The 18,626-nt window shown below is 51.4% G+C and overlaps 9 protein-coding genes across 9 annotated transcripts; 1 reads left to right on the top strand and 8 right to left on the bottom strand.

The window, feature by feature from the left end:
• Positions 1-2,046: 2,046 nt before the first annotated feature.
• COCSADRAFT_318069 (uncharacterized protein) lies at positions 2,047-2,616 on the bottom strand. Its single transcript, XM_007701408.1, has one exon. It carries the CDS (start codon positions 2,464-2,466, stop codon positions 2,083-2,085), a length of 384 nt encoding a protein of 127 aa, XP_007699598.1. The 5' UTR covers positions 2,467-2,616; the 3' UTR covers positions 2,047-2,082.
• A 150-nt stretch (positions 2,617-2,766) lies between these two features.
• Positions 2,767-5,427, bottom strand: COCSADRAFT_170918 (uncharacterized protein; the record flags this gene model as incomplete). Its single annotated transcript, XM_007701407.1, has 5 exons — positions 2,767-3,313; positions 3,380-4,112; positions 4,229-4,441; positions 4,519-5,138; positions 5,195-5,427. The coding sequence occupies 5 exons, from the start codon at positions 5,425-5,427 to the stop codon at positions 2,767-2,769; spliced, it is 2,346 nt and encodes a 781-aa protein (XP_007699597.1).
• A 1,401-nt stretch (positions 5,428-6,828) lies between these two features.
• COCSADRAFT_181053 (uncharacterized protein) lies at positions 6,829-8,198 on the bottom strand. Its single transcript, XM_007701406.1, has 2 exons — positions 7,789-8,198; positions 6,829-7,708 (listed from the first exon to the last, which is right to left on the bottom strand). Exons 1-2 carry the CDS (start codon positions 8,107-8,109, stop codon positions 7,184-7,186), a joined length of 846 nt encoding a protein of 281 aa, XP_007699596.1. The 5' UTR covers positions 8,110-8,198; the 3' UTR covers positions 6,829-7,183.
• Positions 8,199-8,585: 387 nt separating this feature from the next.
• COCSADRAFT_88767 (uncharacterized protein) lies at positions 8,586-9,346 on the bottom strand (the record flags this gene model as incomplete). Its single annotated transcript, XM_007701405.1, has 2 exons — positions 8,586-8,800; positions 8,857-9,346. 2 exons carry the CDS (start codon positions 9,344-9,346, stop codon positions 8,586-8,588), a joined length of 705 nt encoding a protein of 234 aa, XP_007699595.1.
• A 1,506-nt stretch (positions 9,347-10,852) lies between these two features.
• On the top strand, positions 10,853-11,555 carry COCSADRAFT_160085 (uncharacterized protein; the record flags this gene model as incomplete). Its single annotated transcript, XM_007701404.1, has 2 exons — positions 10,853-11,278; positions 11,370-11,555. The coding sequence occupies 2 exons, from the start codon at positions 10,853-10,855 to the stop codon at positions 11,553-11,555; spliced, it is 612 nt and encodes a 203-aa protein (XP_007699594.1).
• A 176-nt stretch (positions 11,556-11,731) lies between these two features.
• Positions 11,732-12,580, bottom strand: COCSADRAFT_160084 (uncharacterized protein; the record flags this gene model as incomplete). Its single annotated transcript, XM_007701403.1, has 3 exons — positions 11,732-12,177; positions 12,248-12,422; positions 12,491-12,580. 3 exons carry the CDS (start codon positions 12,578-12,580, stop codon positions 11,732-11,734), a joined length of 711 nt encoding a protein of 236 aa, XP_007699593.1.
• A 361-nt stretch (positions 12,581-12,941) lies between these two features.
• COCSADRAFT_36439 (uncharacterized protein) lies at positions 12,942-14,155 on the bottom strand. The gene has a single exon (XM_007700979.1). The coding sequence runs from the start codon at positions 14,059-14,061 to the stop codon at positions 13,138-13,140; it is 924 nt and encodes a 307-aa protein (XP_007699169.1). The 5' UTR covers positions 14,062-14,155; the 3' UTR covers positions 12,942-13,137.
• A 224-nt stretch (positions 14,156-14,379) lies between these two features.
• Positions 14,380-15,500, bottom strand: COCSADRAFT_36438 (uncharacterized protein). Its single transcript, XM_007700978.1, has 3 exons — positions 15,228-15,500; positions 14,932-15,174; positions 14,380-14,882 (listed from the first exon to the last, which is right to left on the bottom strand). Exons 1-3 carry the CDS (start codon positions 15,477-15,479, stop codon positions 14,469-14,471), a joined length of 909 nt encoding a protein of 302 aa, XP_007699168.1. The 5' UTR covers positions 15,480-15,500; the 3' UTR covers positions 14,380-14,468.
• Positions 15,501-15,652: 152 nt separating this feature from the next.
• COCSADRAFT_36437 (uncharacterized protein) lies at positions 15,653-18,447 on the bottom strand. The gene is made up of 6 exons (XM_007700977.1): positions 18,192-18,447; positions 17,885-18,027; positions 17,719-17,803; positions 17,375-17,669; positions 15,963-17,323; positions 15,653-15,907 (listed from the first exon to the last, which is right to left on the bottom strand). The coding sequence occupies exons 1-6, from the start codon at positions 18,243-18,245 to the stop codon at positions 15,791-15,793; spliced, it is 2,055 nt and encodes a 684-aa protein (XP_007699167.1). The 5' UTR covers positions 18,246-18,447; the 3' UTR covers positions 15,653-15,790.
• Between the last annotated feature and the right edge of the window lie 179 nt (positions 18,448-18,626).

Here is an 18,626-nt window from a genome sequence, read left to right as displayed (position 1 = left end):
TCTCCAGGAAACTTTCCTCATACGATTTTACCATCTCGAAAGTAAAAGACTACTACGCGCGTATTGCTTCTTTAACTTGATGCTCGTGCAGCCTCTCAGCCGAGCATCGCAACTTCAAAGAAGCCGAGAATGCGCTGGCAATGTCAAAACAAGTTATGGTATTTGGGTAGCTATGAGGGTTCGAAATCGCCAAATCGCATTTGCTGAACACCGAAAGCAACCATCTAGGTTTTTCTTTTCGTAGATGTGCTGTTGGCAGAAAGTGACTAGATCTATGAATAATTGTATTCATTGGAGAATAGACAGTTTAATAGCAGATACATTAAGCTATATTAAGGTTTCGCTGAGCAAACTACTAAAGTGCGTTCAATCCGTTATAGTATTGTCACGACACTTAGGCTAAGCTGTCGGAACACCCCAAAAGCCTATCGGTCAGGTTTAAATACAGCCATATATGTAGCTAAGTGCATATGTATCCCTCTATTCAAAGTCTCAACAGCCCCTGCCGGATTTATCTTAATCCGAACCTTACTTTTATCAATGTCGGCACTTGTAGAAAGTAGGACTTTCATTCATCTAACTACAATATCTCTTTCGGACATACTTTACAGGAATGGAAAGACCCAGGTTCTTAAGGGGACTCCAAAATATTATTGTAGTTGGGATTGAATAAGCCGGCGAGTGGGTAGGGTCAGCATTAGGGTTGAATCAGTTAGGCGTGACAGGAGTCAAGCTGTTGCAGCTTTACACAGCTACACTTCACCCTCATTTTAAGACGCTTCCTCTACACGACAGATAAAACTTAATTGGCCGTTAGAAAACACACTGTCATTTGTTTGATACATGCCAACATGTTAAGAATCTTGTTCGCGAGGCTCTCTTCAGTTCAAGATACGAAAGCAGGCTTAAACGTATGGACAGCTTGAGAAAGAGAGCCATGTTGGAGTCTAGGGTAGATGAGCGACATTTATATGATTTATCCACAGTACACTACTACAAGATCTCGCAACATTTTCCCATACGTCAGTGGTGTCACTGCCAGTTGTTTCGGACTCTATCAGGAACCCGAATGTCCGAGATCACACAGCCACCGCCACACATCGGCGAGATATCACCGTGTACTCCACTCCGCAACACTACATCCATCCACACCATTGCACCACATGCTTTCGTTCGTTCAATTCAATTCAAAATCAAGAAAAAAAAGTTGATGCCTAATTCCGACCCTCACCCGACGGAATACTTACCCAAAAACCCGCTACACAGCCACTAACCACCTACGCGTTCCGCCCGATTCCATTCCTCCATTCGTCCGCCATGTGTCCCAAAACATGCGCCACAAAAAAAATCACACACTCACACACGGGATACAAGGCAGCAACAGTCCGCAAGAAGCCGCCAATCGCTCCACTCTAACCAAACCAAACAAAAAAACCCAATAGAAAACAAGGAAGGACAAAAGAGGGAGAATTAGCGCGTTGAACACGCTAACGCGCCATCACATGATCCATCCTTCAGCCTAGCCCCTCCCATTTCCCCCTTTAGTCCAACAGTAATAGTCTCTAGTATCATCGCCTTATCTGACTCACCCTCTGTCTGCATGCCAGCCTCACGCCCTCCCCGCTCAAAACAAGCCAACAATGCGCAAAAAAATGGCGTTTTGGGTAACCGGCAAAACCATAATATGACGTACGATGTCTCATCCCGGGGTTCCGGAAAGATGCCTCTCTTACCTGAAAAGTTAGGGTGTGTGTAAGACCGGGAAAGGATAGACTAGTGGCGTGAGCAGGTAGTAGGGTTGGCTGCCTGCGAACACCTGCACCTGGCAACACCAATACCCACATGATGTGTGCAAGAAAAGGTTTAGTCGCTATTGCACAATCAGGCACATCACCGCCCCTAATCTGATCGAGAGCGCGAATAACGATCTAGAATGTGTGGAATGGGAATGCAAGGTCAGCAAGCAAGGCTGCGCGAATGCGAATGTGATGGGCGGGTCAGGCCAAGCAAGGAAAATCCTACTAGGCATCAAGGGCGGGTAAGGGGGCAGGGGTATGTGAAAATAGGTGTGTGTGGGTAAGATTAATTTATACCACGCGCGCATGCGATCTGGTGGCACGGGGTTTTTTGGGGGCCGAAAAAGATGGTGGCCTCATCCAAAAAAGGTAAACTTGACTTCATGTCTTGGATTACTAGAGACAAAATTGCAAAATACGAGATCGTGACGCAAACGAAAGAAAGGGAATTGTATGTTGTGGTGATTTGATTCATTGATTTCTTTCTGCTTTCTTCATGTGATAATAAACTACAATTAGCTAGTACAAAGATTGAGACGAAATAGTAAAAAAAGAAATGACAACGAGTGGTATAATATCCTTTGCGCTTTCCCATTCCCCTTTTCGCATTTTGAATATAACAAGGGCGTTCAATTCGTAGAGTGTGACGTGCAATGCATGTACCAGCCATGCCTCCCCCTCTCTCTCTCGACCAGATGTGTGTAAAGAAAAAAGACAAAACAAATTACAGTTTAAGATGTAGACTTGGAGAGATCATAGTCGCCCGGAGGGGAAATTTATATACAATGAGCGCGCTTGTTAGGGTATGGGTAGGGGAGTGTGAGACTGTTTGAGGAGAGTGTTATAGACAGAAAGATAAAAAGGGGGCGAACCGAACCGTTGCCCAAACTCCTTTCCCAATGCAGTGATCAATCAAACTCCTCAAAGAAAAGAAAAGAAAGAAAACCCAGTGGCCAAATCTGCTAAACATTTATCTGCGGCCTTGTTGCTGGAGCGCCATAACGGCTTGCTCCAGCTGCTTGAGCCGCGAGTCCTTTTCCTCGTTCTCCTGTCGCAGCCGCTTGATCTCAGAGCGCATCTCGTCATTGTCGCGCTCAGAGACTTCAGAGTCAGAGGCACCACGCTTGCGCTTCATGGTGAGGTCCTCTTCCTCGCGGTACTCCATGGGGCGGATGTAAGGTGACTCTGGAGCATGTGACTCACGGATGGGCGAGCCTTCAATCTCGCGACGAACCATGTCACGGCGAATGACGAGTCCGTGCAAGTCTGCTGACATTGACGTTCTCCGGTGGACGCGGCGGATGTGCTCAGCGAGATTCTCTTTCCGCGTGAAGCCGGCGCCGGAGCTGCGCTTGCAGTCGGGGAACGGACAAAAAAGTGACTTCTTAGTACCACCGTGCATCTTGTGGACCTCACGCTCGTGGCGGAGAAGACCACCGCTGTAAGTGAATCCTTGGAGCTTTTCGCAGCCCTTGGCATTGCATTTGTAGGGACGATCATGCTTGTCCATGTGTTTGCTGTAAGCAAGGTTAGTAATCTTTGGTTTCAAGTAATAATGTTGGGGTGCGGGGAACAAAACTTACCTCCATTCGCACTTGCGATCAAATGAGACGCCCTGGCACTCTTGGTGCTTGCAGACCATCTTGCCGTCTTCGTTGCGCGGCGGCTCCTCGGCGCGCTTATAGCTGTGGTTCTTCCGTAGAGATCCGTCGTCGTCACCATCTTGCGAGGAGTCGACGGACAAACCTCTGCTGTGGGATCTTGGGGGGCTGGCAGCCAGTGATTGTCTGCGCTCTCCGGTGGTTGGTGAAGTCATGATGGGAGATCGCGGACAGCTCAGGCTAACTGGAGTAGGCATGTCGCCGAGTAATGAGTTGACTGAGGAAGTGCGCTTGTGCTCGTGGGGAGCAGGCAGAGTAGTGGCGGGGGTGGGGGCGAGATCAGTCATGTTGAAAAGGGAGGGAGAGTAGTGGTGGTAGTAGGGGGAGTTCAAGTTGAGGGGGGCCTCAGGTTGGCGATATATAGCAGGCGACGCGAAGCCTGTTTGTGGCGGAGCAAACAAGTCGTCGTCCGGGACGGTGGTGACTCTGATTGTCGGATTATGCGCAGTGTTAATCAGATGACGCGGAGGAAGTTGAGGTGGCAACGCGGAGTGGTGCCAAGAGTGAGTAGGATGGTTAGGATGATGGAGATTGCCAAGGTGCGGATAGGCCGTGAGTGGCGCAGCAGAGCCTGGACTATGAGGCGAATACAAATTAACGGGCTGGACTGGCTGGTAGTAGCGGGCGGCATGGGCGTAATAAGTATCTTGGTGGGCTGGATTAGTTAGCAGGTGGTGCGCGATGCTTCCAGGCTGAAACCCGGGTGTCGAGAGCAGGCGTGAGTCAAACACAGACGGGACAGCACACGACTGTGACTAACTAGGCACTTACTTGCAACCGCCTCTGTGGCCGCCCTTGACCCTGCCTGACTCTCCACCAAGGCCGGCAGCCTGCCCGTGGACCCAAAGTCGGATTCCCAGGTTTCCGTGTTTCGTGCCTGGAACACGCTGTGCCCAAGATCCACCCGCGCGTTTGCTGCTTGTGCATGCAAAGAGGCGTCCTGCTGCGCCTGAGAGCCAATCAACGCCCGGCCCAGACTGACATCTACAATGCGTTAGCCTCGACGTGTAAGCCGCCGGCTGTGTAGTAGACACAACCCCAAAGAAGCTTGCAACACCTACAGTCGGACGATGCACCGCTATCCCACGCCAGAGATATGTTTTGCAGCACGCAGTCGAGAGGCACTCGCGCTCGTTCGTTGTTCATCTGCTCCTCGCCCTGTCCCTGTCCCTGTCCTTGTCCTTGACCGGCGCACTCGTAGAACATCCAGCACACTCCCCACAGTACTGCCAGCGACGGCTTGATCGTCCACGGGAACGATGTGCTCAGCGCCTGTGGCTTCTCGGCGAATTCAGCGAACCAGCCCAGCAGCTTGCGTTGCTTCTTGTCGTGCCCACCCCGCAGCAACTCGTCAAGCACCTTGCGCGACAGTGCCGCGACCAGGTCCGTCTGCAGGCGCAGCAGCAAGTGCTCGTAGTTGGCAATGAAGCTGTCGTCGAGCACCAGCCCTGCATCGAGGCCTTGGGCGAGCAGCCACTCGTCGCCATACTGCCGGCGGCAGTCTGCAAGCACGTTGATGGCGCCGTGCACGGCAGCCAAGAGCTGGATAGTTTCGTTCATGGAACGCCCCTCGATGATCGCCGCATTGCTGTGTTTGAGGAAGAGGGCGCTGTTACTCGCAGTCACCGAAAAAGCGTTTCCTGTACTAGCACCGACTTTGCCGTCGAGTGTGCAGAGCATCCTAGGGCCGGCACATGTGAGCCAGATGAAACCAAACAAAAGCTTCCAAAAACGTACTGTTGCACCTTGTCTCCAGCCAGGTTTCGACTTGCGGGAGCAGCCGAAGCCGGCGTGTGCGACTCGCCCGACGATCGGAATAGCCTGATGCCAAGTCTGCCCGAGTCGATTGATGAGCCATTGTGCACACGCGGCTCGACACGTCGACGAAGCTGCTTGACAAATAGCAGAATGCGAAGGGTAAGGATGATACTCGTCTGCTTGCTGCACCGCTGCTGCTGAACAACAGCCATGGCTAAGCGAAAAGGGCGTAAGTATGTGTATCTTCGTTTACGTACGTATGGGGTAAGAAGGGAGACGTGTACTGAACAACTTCGCCCCTCGCGAAGGTTGCCATAAAGTATTATAGTTGCAGTCGACAATGCGCCGCTCACGAATGCTACAAGCTGAGAGCGCCTGCCGGTGAGCCTGCCAGGGCGGATTCTAGGCTGTCAAGCCACGCTGCATGGCCACAGCTCGTCTGATTGGCTGCATTACAAGTTTGCTCCCATGCACAGCCACCTCACCGACTGCCTAGGGCATCCATGCTACACGAAATACCACCTCTCGCCCTATCATTTTCGTACCCCAGTAAACCAGCGCAGTCACACATCCCGTCCAGGAAGAGGCGCAGCTCTTTTTTTGTTGAAATTTCATGCCCAAACCCCTCATGACGAACAGCCCAGCACTACTAGCCCATCACGTATCCCCCGACCGCCGCTGTTTTGTCGCTGCCTGGGAATCATCCTTCGTTCAACACCCCAGCGCTATGTTTTAATGCATCGGTGACACTCAGAAACAGCAACCTGAGTCGTGCACACGAGAAAGAAAGCTGCCCTCGTTCTGTCGTTCCCCTCGGGATCTGCGACTGGGATTGTAACGACCGCGCCACTTTATCACGCCTTGCTCGTGCTTGCCTGTGCACTACTTTCCTTTCCGAAACAGGCATTGCAACACACACCACAACCAACTCCGCCACATCATTGGCTCGCAATCCCTCCCATCACCACACTCACGTGACCTTTTCCGTCCTTGAACAAACCTTAATCCCCAGTTTCCAAACCTCGAGTCCTCAGACCGGCCCTTTTCCCTAAATCACAAACCTCTCTCTTACCCAAATCCACAAGGTTGTCTCGTTGCATACATATCTATGTGTATCTAAGCGAGTTTGCGGGGGAGAACGGGGGAGAATAGATTCGGCTGCATGTTTCCACGCACTCCTCTCTCGCATTAAACAGGAACCCGACTTATTCTGGGGAAAAAAAGAGACACGGTTTCGGATACTCGTGCGACCGAAAGCAACCAACCCCTAAACCGGCAATACCCAAAAAAAGGCGCCTGAGGCGGACAATGTGTCAAAACATTACAGTTTGAGAAAATGACAATTTCTGGAACGATTCAACTTGGTACCTGTTTTTCTCTTTCCTTTTTGGGGGAATCTTTGCGGATTTTTCTTCGCTTTGCCTTCTACATTCTGTTTTTGCTTTTGTAATTTGAATACATGGGTGGGGATATGGGGTTCTAGATGTGAGTGGATGTGGTAAGCCAAAAGGGAAACATGGTATTTGAGTATGTACGTTTAGGCCAAGGAAGTTTTGGCCAAGGAGCCTGAGGATTTCCTTTTCTTTGTAATACTTCACGACTGGTGTGGTCTTGACTGCGTCAAACTTGTTGCAAAACCTTCGTGACGTTTTTAGACTTTTGACCTGTCTCTCGCCCATCACCCATCATGTCGATCAAAAAGAAGAGTGATAGCGTTTGATTTGGAAAATGACAATTTTGGCAGGCCACAACCTGACATGCGCCTCTGGCGATAAGATTTGTCTTTCTGTTACCAGGCTGTAAGGAAACAAAAATAGAGGCGAAACACAGAGGAGACTATATTCACATTTGGTAGAGAAGTGTTATCATGCCCGTGGTTAGTATATTGTACAGCAGCCATACGCCGGTGTTACGCCGGCTAGGCATTTTCCACACACCCCCGTCGTCATTCATCTGCATTCGTTCCATCTACGACCTCAGGCCCAGCAGGAAGCTGCCGCCACTTGACCCACCGCCGTTGCCAGCAGCCCCGCCAGGCAGGTAGCTGATGTTCGGGTTCCTTGCCAGTATCTGCGCAATGTCCTTCTGGGATTCCAGCCGCCTAATCAGAACAAGGCCATCACCACTCTTTGCCACAGCCTTGCTAATCGTATCCGCTGCCTCGGCTTCACCCTCTGCGCGAATAACATTGGCCTGCCTTTCCTGCTCTGCCTTTTCTACAATGAATCGCGCGCGCTCTGCTTCCTGCTGTGCGATTTGCTTCTCTTCAACCGCCTTGGTGAATTCCTTGCCAAACGTCATGTGTGTGATGGAGACGTCTTCAAGCGCAATGTTGAACTCGTTGGCGCGCTTCAGTAGATCGGCGCGAATGCGGTTTGACACAGCCTCTCGCTGAGTAATGAGTTCTGCGGCGTCGAACTGGGCGACAATGGCTTTGAGGACTTCGTTTCCAATCGAGGGAAGGACCCTCTCGTCGTAGTCAAGACCGAGGTTCTAATAGTCTATTAACATCTTGATCCCAAATAATTGCTTCCAAAAAGCCAGGATATTCTTTTTCGTGGTTGCATCCTTACCTGGTAGATTTTAGGCAGTTGCTTAACCTCCGGTCGGTGCAACACCCTCAGTGTCAAAGTAACCATCTGCAAGTCCTTACTTCCCGTCGTGGTGCTAATGTTCCTCGGCTTAGTCCGGACATCAAACACGACGGCCCTCTGCAGCCATGGAATCAGAAAATGTGTGCCCTCGTTGACGACAGTCTCCTTGACTCCGGACAGACGATCGAAGATAATTGCGCGGGTACCGCCCTTGACATCGTAGATGGAGGATTGTACCACGCTGACGCCAATGGCGGCGGGGACGACCCAGCGAAAGAGGGATGTGGGAATCGCGGCCATGTTGGGCGGTTGAGAGGGGGACGACTGGATGGTGGGAGGCGGCAGTGGCTCGAGTGCGGAGGATTATGAGAAGTGGATGATGCTTCTACATGTGGCCTGTGCTTTGCGGCGAACCATGCTCGTGATTGGCGCACCATGACCGTTGCCTGACGGATAGTTTGAATCAGATGGGGAATGTGGATTGGTATTTCAGAGCATTGAAAAGCTATTATCGAGGTGTTTGTGTGAGCGCATAGCAGTTTGCAATTGATTCCGAGAATCCGCAGCGCATGGTAAAGTTGAAAGGCGGGGTCGCAAGTGAGGCTGTAGGCACCCCCAATATTGTCGCGCGGGTGCAGCTAAAAACGACTTCAAAATAATGTATTCGCAAACGCCGATTGTCTTATGCAAATATGCAACAATTCAAGGTCTCTTGAATTTATCTCATGCCAATCCTAGAATGCTCTCCCGTCATCCACAGCCTGCACATAATCCGCTCACTGCTGCTCAATGAAGCCCTTGTGCTCCTTGTGAGCCTTGTACCAGTAGCTATCCTCCTTCTTCGGCCGCAGCTCCTCAGAAATCTTGTCGAGAATAACCGCCAGTAGCTTCTGGCGACCTTCCTCGTTCTCTGCATCGCGGTTCCACACGGCAATCTGGACCGCGTTCCAACGAACGCTGTATGAAATGCCACAAATGTCATCATTGAAAGCTTGGCATAGTCAGTAAAGTTTACAATGACAAAAAATGGCTGGAAATAGAACTTACAAGCTCGCTTCGTTTCAACGGCTCCTTGCAACACATCACCTACAGCAAGCAGACACATCTCGTGCCAGAATTGCGCTGCGAGGTCCTTGCTGACTTTAAAGTACCATGCTCCTCCGCGCGTATTTCGTGGGTCCTCCCATACTGGCTTGACGCCCAAGTGGAAGAGATGTATCGAGTCGCGCAGTTTGAGGTTCTCAACTGGAATGTTGTTGAAATGCTGGTAAAACTCCTTGACAGACACAATTTGATCACCCAGAGGTTTGGGGCGTGTGAGGTATTCTTCCGATGCCGCCGCTTTGTCTTTGGGCGGTGCTTGTTGCCCCTTTTCGGCCCAGAACACCCACTTGAAGCGGAATTCGGGAACACGCACCGATTTGAAGATGTTGTTGAGCATAGCGGTTCCACGTGCGGGCGATGCGGTTGCTGCCTGCTCTTCAGAAGATGCAGCGGGGAGGTTGGAGGTGCTGAGCGCGGGGAATCGACTAGCCATGATGAATGATTGTTGAATGAATTAAGTGATAGAACGACGTAGGCTCAAGGGGATTCCTCTTGAAATGCTGATATATGGTCAAAATCAATCTTAGACTCTTACGTGACCTTGTTGGCTAAGGTACACCGTGCTTAGTGGCGTAGAGACTTTTTAGAGAAGAGACACTAAAATGTGGTAGCGAGCAGGAATCCTATTCTGTGCAGAGTTAGCAGTTAAGTAATGGAGGTAAATCGTGACAAAACGAATAGACATGAAATGTGCCGTGAAACATGGCCAAGGTTGGAAATATCCGTAACTTGAATGCGAGGCAGACCTGGGACTGGTTGCTGGGTTTGAAGGCAGAAAGATGTTTGAGGGTGAGCAATTGCAAAGCTCTTACGTTTCCGCCTAGGCATCTAAACGCCGCAACGCCTGAAACGGTGGTGGTGTAGACATGTCATCGGACAGCACGTGAAGATAACCCGGAAATGTAGGTACTTGCACGTATAAGGAACTCATGGTGAAACCATGGCTGAGGAAGATATATGACTGTTATCAGACATCTCAAGGCTGTCGGGACAAAAGTCCTTACACCAGGCTTCCGCCAAGCACGCTTGACAGACAAATAGCCAGAGACAGCGAATTGAGGGGATTAAGTGGTCGACTAAAAGAATGACAGGAAACCTAAAACATACCTAACACTAGTCCGCACGTTTCTCTTGTAACCTAACAGCAATAGGTTGACACCCCGATGGTAATGCTTGTCGAACAGCTGAAAGAGGGGCAATTCCGTACACACCGACAGTTTACTCGTACGTGAAGAGTTGTTCAGCAGCAACAACAGCTCGGCAGACAAAAATAAAGGACTGGCGGAGAAGACGTTGGAAGAAGTGAATATGTTGTAAGGCAAGATAGGGGACTCTTTAAAGAAGCTCGACCGGAGAGAGAAGGTCATCCATGCAGACGCCCGCTCTGACTACGTTTCAAGACCCCGTTTCAAGACCCCTGCTGACACCAATGGGAATAGACTTGCAGCCTCAGGCCAACGTACAACGTAACAAGCCACACGGCCGGCGTCGGTATGCACCTCCATCCGATATGCATTCGGATCATACCGACTATAGGCAGACCTCCCCCAGAAGTAAATATGTAATGCTGATCTTTGTCGATTGAAGTATGCTAGCTAGGGCAGACGAGGCAAGGCGAGGCGGGCGGGGTGACGTAGCAATCCTGCCGCCGGTCTATCTTTTTGCGCACGTTCGGCGCACCCGTTCCGTGAAAGAATGGTCCAGCGGCGCGCGCCCGAACTTTTGCACAACTTTTTTCTTGGGCCGTTCATTCTGTATTAAACACAACACCCGTGTTACCTTTCTCCTTCGTATAGCCCCTCTCTCACACACTCGCCAAGGTCACGACCCTGTTTGATTAATACTGCCGAAGAAAGCCATGGCACAGTACACGCACGACTCAGTTCCGCATCGCACCAAGAGCGTGCGCTTCTCTAACGAGCCCACCTCTTCGCCGTCCATGTCGTCACAATCCGCGCTCGCATCGACAAACGCTATCGGCGATACGGTGACAAACGCAAGCGACTATGGCACCTCAGACACGGACAGCACGCTCTCTGAATCTAGCGAAGAGCCCAGCAGCGACGAGAGCTCGAGCGAAGAAGAAGACGATGATGACGAAAACGACGACGGTGAAGACACAGAAATGGAGCTAGACGAAGCAAAAGGCACAGATGGCGTCGTCAACCTCCGCGCAAACAGAGGCACAAAACCCATCATGAAGCTGACCAAGGCTGAAATGGGCCCCGATATCAGAGGTTTTCTCAAGGACTTCCTGCCGCGTCTCAAGGCTGCAAATGAAGAGCTCGAGGCACAGAAGCGGGCGGGTACATTGAGGAGGCTAGATGCCGAGGACCAGCAAGAAGGCGAGCCGTACATTGAGATGGTGAGTGTTATGCCTGTTTGTCAAGAACCAAAAAAAGAAGATGCAAAAGACAAGTCTCAAAGTTTTTTTTTTGCTAACCAACACGACTTAGGATCTCGGACTCGGCGTGCTGGAAGAGAAAGACCCAAACGCAGCGGAGAGCGACACAGAAGGCACGAGCGACGCCGAAGAAGAAGATGACAACAAAGAAAAGGACGTCTTGGGGAAACTACTGGGGCGACGAGAAAAGCCTGACCCGGCCAAAATCGAGGTTCTTCCAAACACGACCGGCCCATGATGCGACGAACCCACGTTTGATATCCGAGGTTTCCGTTTGGGGGCGAGGTCCCAAATCTCAGGAAGAAAAGCACCACGCCTGACAACCACGCCCCTATCGAGAGGAGAGGGGACATTGATACCCCCAATGCTATAATTCCTGGCGCACACCCGATCCCGACGCCTCGCGCACGCCATTCACCCACTTCCTTCGCTGGCGCCTCCATGTCCTACCCCACCCTTCGCCCACGTCGCATCCGCATTCTCATGAATCTCTGGCACCTCAATATACTCCCTGACCCCCTTCTTCCTACTATAATCACTCCCAAACCTTTCATCCCTCTCCTTTATCCTCGCCTCAAAATCCGGCATCTGTTCCGCAGCCGTATAACTCGTCATAAGCTGTGGTGGGCCCAGTGGTAACTTATCACCACGGTCCGTCTGCCATAAATGGTAGATCTTGCCGTACAGCTGGACGACTTCTTCCATCTCCCGGTTCTCGGCGAGTTCCCAGGCGGCTTCGGGAATACCGGACGGACGCGGCATGATTAGCATGCCGGATTTTACTTCGAAGACGTGCGAGTGCCAGAGGGTTTGCTCCGAGGTGGGGAGGGTTGCGTAGAGTTTCGGGGATATCATGTATTCTAGATTAGCTAGTCAGTACTACTCCTACTTTCAAGTAGAGAGGGGATGGGTGGGGAGGGGTGTGCGCACCAATACCAATGATGCGGGCGCCTGGCTCGGGTGAGTCGTAGAGGATACATTGCCGCACTTCGTCGTTGAGATGCGCACAGTAGTGATTTGCCTCCACAGCAGCGCGCTTGGGATCGTCGGCATAGGCGTGGAAGGCGTTGAGGTGGGCGCAGACGCGCTTTACAGGAGCAAAGTTCTGTTCAAATTCATCAGTCAAAAAAATACTATGTCGCAAAAGAACCCTTTTTTGGACTGCAAAATTACCTGAGTTGCTCCAGCACCCGTTTCCAGTGTTTTGTTGTATGTGCTTTCTGCTTCGCCGGCTGTCTTGTTGTTTACCGGGAGTGAATCCATGGTGCTGTAGTATTGGAATTGCTTGAAGATCAACTGATGTCTTTCTGCTGGCTGAATTGACAATTGTATCTTTCAGACTGTTCACTGTTGTCACGGAGGAATCCGTGGTAGTATCACAGTATGAACAGTAATTGACGTCATGATGACTTTTGATTGGGTCAACGCTGGATCCCTGCATGAAGCCTGTGTTCAGCGGTCTTGTATTTAATAATACGGCAATCATACTTGAAGTTAGATTGCATGTTTGTTTGTTTCAAGGTATGCTCGCTGCTTCATGGGCTCATCGTTTTGGAATCTCACTTCGTAAGGTATAAGATCTGAGTTACAGCTAAGGGGAAAATCAAGTATACTTTGTGGTGATGTGGAAAACTAAAAGCTACAAAATATATCTTCCATTGAGATCTAATACGAGAATGTCATACCAACACAACTAATGACTAGAAACTCAAAAGCTAGCACAGAGAAAAACTCGACGAGTATCAACACTACAACATCCCACTTCAAAATAACAGCAACAACAAACACCACAACTATTCCTTCTCTTCCACCTCCCACACTCACTTAACCTTCCTCACCAGAACCCCCATCCAAACCTTAACCCCAACCCACTTCTCCCCTCTCCCCCCAACAACCCCGCCATCCAAATCCCCCCTCTTAACCTCCCTCTCCCTCACCCCCACCACCTCAAACCCACTCTCCCTTGCCTGCTCAAGCACCTCGCCAACCTCATGCACAAAACTGGCTCCCCTCACCTTAACCCCCGTTTCAACATCCACGAACCCCGCCTGTCCACCCAACCTTCCCATCTCGTGGTGCATATTGGTAATCAGAGCTACACCAGAGGGTAAGAGTAAGGAAGAGAGGGTGGAAAAGAAAGTTGGGAGCGGAATGTGCTCGAGGACGAGGGTGGAGAGGATGGCGTGGACTGGATCAATAGTTAAGGAGGAGGGTGAAGAGGAAAACATGTCGCAGCAGTGCAAGACCCAGGTTTCTACGGCGAAAGGGGAGAGTTTTGAGCGGGCTATATCGAGCATGGCTGAAGAGAAGTCGATGCCGATGATTTTGCTCGGATTGGAACAAGGGCTTTGGGTCAAGTGCTGGAGGAGTTTGAGGGTGTTGCGGCCGGTGCCGCAGCCGAGGTCGAGGATGCGGAGTTTGACTTGTTCTTTTTCTGCTATGGAAGAGGGGGCGGGATTGGGATTGGGGATTTGTGATAGGAAAGAGGGGAGGAAGGTGGTGAGTTCGATATCGTCGATGGCTTGGAGCATGTTGCCGTCGGAATCGTACTGAGAGGCCCATTGGTTGTATGCGTCTTGCGTGGGTACGTGGTGGATTGGTACTCGGGGTCGTGGCTGGACGGTAGATGTACTTGCTTGATCTGATTCCACAGTTGAAAAAGATGTGTTTGCGTCAATGGTGGGTGGTTTGACATCCACGAGGGAAGTGTCGAATGTCATATCGACGGTCGTTGGTTCTGTCATTTTTCTTCGATCTTAGTATAGATAGGTTCGAGGAGAAAGAGCCTGAGTTGCGTTGTCGTTGTTTTCGTCGTGTTGGATGGGTGCCTGACACCATCTATATAGTTGTAGTCTCTTAGCCAATGAATCTTCTCCGCGCCCTGTCTATGCTGAACTTGTATTCAGAATTGCCTAATCGGGAAATATGTCGTGCAGGCTCCCGTGACATGACTCACATCTGCGCCCTCTGTCGTGTTCTGGCTCGCACTAGTAACGAACATTAGCCATCTGCTTGCCTTTCATCTAATCACAGCCGATTGTTTCAAGATAGAGTCCAAACAATCCACACACGTACCAGCAGTGTCCTGCATGGCATTCACATCTAATTGTTAATATTACAGGTCGTAAAGCGTACATACAATCCCTCTGGTCTATGTTGACTTCTCAAAATACTTGGCCAAAATCCGCTCTCGATGCGTGACCAGGCGTTTACATGCCATTAGCGCGTCGCGCAACCGCGTGTCCACCCACCCCTTGCCTAGCTTATCATCCAATAGCAAATGTGTGTATGCGAAAACACTCGCATCGAACAAGCCCGGCCTCTGCGCTCCAAAGAACCAATCGTCCTTTCCTAGCAGCATTTCCAGTGCAGCAAAAGCCTCGCTTGCCTGGTTATATAATGTCTCGTCACTGATGATGCTGGAGAACTTGGCGAGTTCGGCTTCGGCGGCTAGGCGCAGTTCGCGGGATATTGCGAGACGCACAAACGGGTTGCGCGAGGTCGGCAGGATATACAGAGGTTCGGCAATGGTGGTGAAATTCTGGGAGAGATACACAGCGTAGAGCTAGTATATGTTAGTTGTAGCCCAAGCATTCCGTTCTAGCCAGACGTACCCAAGCTCTGCGTATCCGGTGGTCTATCAGGCTCAAGTATGCCTCGTATTGCGCATCTCCTGGCTCTTCAATTGCCTTGTCGCTATTGTTCATTGCCCAGCGCTGTAGTTTATTGGACGGTACAGGTTGTGATTGCTTGGTTGAATCCGACGAGGGGAGGACGAATGGCAAAGAACCACTTGGAGACGCATGGTTGTTTGCTGAGGCTATCTGGAACGGTATCTTGGAGAACTTGAGATATGCCTGCGACATGGTGAGCCTGTGGTGGGGTAATGAATGCGCAACCATGTACTGACCTGCCATTTCAGGCACGCTGGGTTGTAGGATGGTGTCTCTCGAAGAGCACCCTCCTCTGTAGTGAAGACGTACAGCACATGTGCATTGTGGTGTTGTGGTGCTCGCTGTGGGAACTCGTTGACGGGGTATGTGAGGAGCGGGAATTGGTCGAAAAGTTGCTTTATCGGCGCAGGGACAGAAAAGATACCACCTGACAATGGCGATTCCCTACTACTCGCAGCAGCAACATTGCTTCTGCCGGACCGCGACATGCTAGCCGTGTGTGGTGATGGCGGCGATGATGTCGCAAAAAGTTGACCATGCGGCGCCGGAGCCGAGGGGAACGCCCGCCGATCATCACCACCAGGGACCTTTGCGTCATGCAGGGAAAATGGGCCAAATTCATCACAACAAGCACATACAAGTCAAGTTTACACACAAAGATTTTTGTCAAATGAATCAAATTCTATACATTGGTTGATATCTTTCTTCAAGCGGGCTGCCGCTTATTAATTTCGTCACTCATCGCAAGGCTATGCTCGAATCCTCTGCCCCCAGAACCAAACCCTACGCTATCAAACACTCAGATAAGCTGCTGGAAAGCACGGTCGAGAGGAGACCGCAGAGGCTTAACCTCCTTGTAGAAGTCAATGGTGGCCTTGGCACGCTTAGCAATGCCCTCGGGGGTGAACTCAAACTTCTGTAATGGGCATTAGCATTTGTCTCAAGCATTTTAAATATTCGATTATTCTTACCTTGTAGACCTCCTTGTATGGGCCAGAAGCACCGAACCGGTTCAGACCAAATTGCTCGTGAGAGTACTTCTCCCAACCCATGGTGGACATGACCTCAACACTGAGCGATGGGATGCCGCCAGGGATAACCGACAGCTTGTAGTCCTTGTCTTGAGCGTCAAAGACCTCGAAACAAGGCAGCGAAGCAACACGGGCAGTGATGCCCTGCTCCTTGAGGGTCTTGACGGCCTCAAGGCAGAGAGAAACCTCGGAACCAGTGGAAACGAGGGTGATCTGGGCGTCCTTGTCCTCAAGAGCAACGTATCCTCCCTTGATAGCCTTCTCGAGTGTTGAGCCCTCAAGCTGGGGCAGGTTCTGACGAGTAAGAGCAAGAATGGATGGCGTGCCCTTGGAGGTGAGCGCCATGTAGTAAGCAGCAGAGCACTCGTTTCCGTCGGCTGGGCGCCACACCATCATGTTAGGCAGAGCACGGAAGTGGGCAAGAGTCTCAATAGGCTGGTGAGTAGGACCGTCCTCACCAAGACCGATCGAGTCGTGGGTAGCAACGTAGATGACGCGCTGGTGTGAGAGCGAAGACAGACGGGCGGCACCGGCAGCGTATGAGACAAAGTTGAGGAAAGTACCACCAGCGGGGATAATGGTTCCGTATGCGGACATTCCGTTCATGACAGCAGCCATGGCATGCTCACGGACACCATATCGCAGGTATCGGCCAGACCACTCGCCAATGCCGAGATCCGGAGGCTGGAAGTCAATGGCCTTCTTCCACCTGGTGTTGTTGGAGCCAGTCAGATCGGCAGAACCGGAGAGAAGCTCGGGAACAACGTCGTGGATGGCCTCCAGAACAGACTCGGAAAGCTTTCTTGAGGCAATCGCAGGGTCGCTAGGCTTGTATGTGGGAAGGGCCTTTTGCCAGCCCTCAGGGAGGTCGCGAGTCAGACGGCGGGCGAGGTCAGCGTGAAGCTCCTTGTGTTCCTCGCCGTACTTCTTGAAAAGCTTGTTCCACTCCTCCTCAGCAGCAGCACCCTCGGCTGCGTGCTTGTGGTACATGTCGTATACCTCCTGGGGTACCTGGAACATCTTCTCGGGGTCGAAGCCGAACTTCTCCTTGACCTGCTTGCAGTCATCGGCCTTGAGGGGGTTGCCGTGGACACCGCCAGTACCCTGGAGAACGGAACCGAAACCGATGGTGGTAGTGAGCTTGATCATCGAGGGCTTGTCGGTGACCTTCTTGGCCTCGGCGATAGCCTTCTCGATGCCCTCGAGGTCAGAGTCACCGTCGGGGACGTGCTGGACGTGCCAGCCGTACGCCTCGAAGCGCTTGGAGACATCCTCAGTGAATGCGCACTTGGTGTCACCGTCTGCAAAAAGTTAGATCAAATCGCCATTCACCGAATTCGCCAAAAACTCACCAATGGAGATGTGGTTGTCGTCGTAAATGGCAATGAGGTTGCCAAGCTTCAAGTGGCCAGCCATTGAAGCAGCCTCGCTGGCAATACCCTCCATAGCGCAACCATCGCCGAAGAACATGAATACGGAGTTGTTAATCAGCTCGTAGCCGGGCTTGTTGAATACGGCTGCGGTGTGCTTCTCGGCAATGGCGAGACCGACGGCATTGGCGAAACCCTGACCGAGAGGGCCAGTAGTGACTTCAATACCGGGGGTGTCGTGAGACTCGGGGTGGCCGGGCGTGATGCTGTCGATTTGCTGCGACGAGTTAGAATCTGCCTTTTTCATAGAAAATATATGTACTTACACGGAACTTCTTCAGGTCCTCAATGCTGACATCGTAGCCGAAAAGGTGGATGAGCGCATATTGAAGCATGCATCCGTGACCGTTGCTGCGCTCAAGTTAGCTACATGGCGGACAACGTAGAGGGCGGATGCCACCGGAAATTGTAAAAAGGCAGAAAAATACGTACGAAAGGACAAAGCGGTCGCGGTTGACCCAGTTGGGGTTCTTGGGGTTGAACGTCATGAACTTGTTGAACAAGACGTGGGCCACTGGGGCCATGCCCATGGGCGCACCCGGGTGACCCGAGTTGGCCTGGAATGTGGCATCGACCTACAAAGACGCAAAAAGTCAGCCATTGAGTCGTTCGGTAGCCTCTCAAATTCATGATCGGTGCTTGTAGAGCTAGCTTGCTTGCTGGGTGGGAGAGAAGCTTGCCGCGAGCGGGGCAGCTGCGCAAGCATAGCGGGGGAGAACAAGAGGTAAGAGAGACGTACCGCTAGGGTTCGGATGGTGTTGATGGCAAGCTCATCGGTCTTTCCGTACGGCATGATGGGCAGACTGTCGATGAAAAAAGAATTGGAAGAGAAAAGAAAGAAGATCGCGGGAGACAGCGGGCTACGGTGTTTAGGTTTTGTAGGGTAGTGGGGGTGGGTGCTAAGGCCGTCATGCCTTGCCTCAGATATGATGCACCAAAAGTGGACATGTAGGTGGGGTCCTTTGAGCCAGCCTGATTACATCAATCAGTCCCACTCACAGCCCACTCTGTCTTCCCAATGCAAGCGGATAGAGTAAGCCGCAATTGCGCTGGCCAGGACACCCCAATTGCCAGTCCGGCCCACTGACTGTCTCTTACTAACCTCTTGCCTGCTCTATCCTTGCGTCCCTCTTTCGCCACGCGCCGAGAAGCACCGTATTCGGGTCACAGTGCA

This window comes from Bipolaris sorokiniana (genome assembly GCF_000338995.1).
Source record: "Bipolaris sorokiniana ND90Pr unplaced genomic scaffold COCSAscaffold_6, whole genome shotgun sequence".
In the NCBI taxonomy this organism is placed as follows: domain Eukaryota; kingdom Fungi; phylum Ascomycota; class Dothideomycetes; order Pleosporales; family Pleosporaceae; genus Bipolaris; species Bipolaris sorokiniana.
The sequence above is the reverse complement of the archived record's forward strand: the minus strand, read 5'-3'. Positions and strand labels throughout refer to the sequence as shown.